The sequence below is a fragment of the Crocodylus porosus genome, unplaced genomic scaffold (assembly GCF_001723895.1).
Source record: "Crocodylus porosus isolate Cpor-Errol unplaced genomic scaffold, CroPor_comp1, whole genome shotgun sequence".
Lineage (NCBI taxonomy): Eukaryota > Metazoa > Chordata > Crocodylia > Crocodylidae > Crocodylus > Crocodylus porosus.
The window spans coordinates 11,790,249-11,791,383 of NW_017728907.1; the positions used below are offsets into that span (position 1 = coordinate 11,790,249).

At 49.0% G+C, this 1,135-nt stretch overlaps 1 protein-coding gene across 1 annotated transcript in view; it reads left to right on the forward strand.

Moving 5' to 3' along the window:
• The first annotated feature begins 739 nt into the window (after positions 1 to 739).
• Positions 740 to 1,135, forward strand: part of SEC22B (SEC22 homolog B, vesicle trafficking protein) — a 9,522-nt gene continuing 9,126 nt past the window's right edge. The window contains exon 1 of the mRNA XM_019530575.1: positions 740 to 820. Coding sequence (XP_019386120.1) covers positions 740 to 820 — 81 coding nt within the window. The remainder of the gene's footprint in view (positions 821 to 1,135) is intronic.

A 1,135-nucleotide genomic window follows, 5' to 3' on the forward strand; every position in this document is an offset into this window, starting at 1 on the left:
CTCTTTCCTGCCAAGGCAGGGGGTCGGACTAGATGACCTACCTAGGTCCCTTCCGACTCTAGCTACTATGAAACTATGAAACTATGGATGCTGAAGGATATACTGCAGCATCATTCTCTCTGTCTCTCTGCCCTTCTCACTCATTGCCCGGGCCCGGTGTTCTTTGCAGGTGTCTCAGAGCCTCAGAGCTGCGGCTAGTGTTTTAGAGCTGCCGTTAGGGCTATCCCATGCCTCTGGCTATATGCACAGGGCACAACACACTGATGTGTTAGGGTCCAGGAGGGAACTGACAAGTGCAGGCTCAATGTTGCCAGGTTTTAAATATGAAATGCTCATATTGGAAGTTCAAAGTTATTGTATTTGCTGGAAAACTATCGTATACTGAAAAAATATGCAAATAAGTATGCAAATACATCTTCTTATTTACTTTGCATTGCTCATTGTAAAGCCCCAGTGAGTGAGTGAGAACTGAGACATTGAAGTTGAAGCATTTCTTTATTTCAAAGCAACCAGTCATAAGAAAGTGTCTGGCAGCAAACCTGAAAATAATTTCTTGGCCTTTTGTGGATTAAGCTTGAGTGTGGGAAGTATTTGACATCCCAGAGTAGAGGGATGCCTGGGGGCATCTGAAACCCAAGACCTCCAGGCTTGGGCCCACACCTAGGATGCTTGCCAGTGGATCTGGGAGTACCTGAAGGCCTGCATCAGGAGCGCCTTGTGGAAAGCCAGGAACTTCATGATGTACAGGCACACGGACTTAGAGGTGGTCAACTGTGCTAAAATGGTTCTGAGCGAACTCCACACCTACTACCAGAGATTGGTGAGAGAGAATGGAGAGGACGCAGCCAAAGCCACCTGGCACAGAGACACCTGGCACAGGATTTTCCAGCCTCCCCCTAGCAGGGAAATGGACAGTGACAGCAAGGAGGAGGCAGAGACAAAAGGAACTGAGGACAGCAGCAGCAACCACGACAGCATCAGCGAGTCCTCCAGCAGGAGCTGGAGCAACAGTGACATGGACAACGAGTGAATTCAGTTCGTGACCCTGCAAGCAGGATGAGGATGAAGGGACTGGGGTGTCTGGTCTGAAAGACCAGCGTTCCTGCGTGTGGTGTACAGGTGCAGATATTATAAC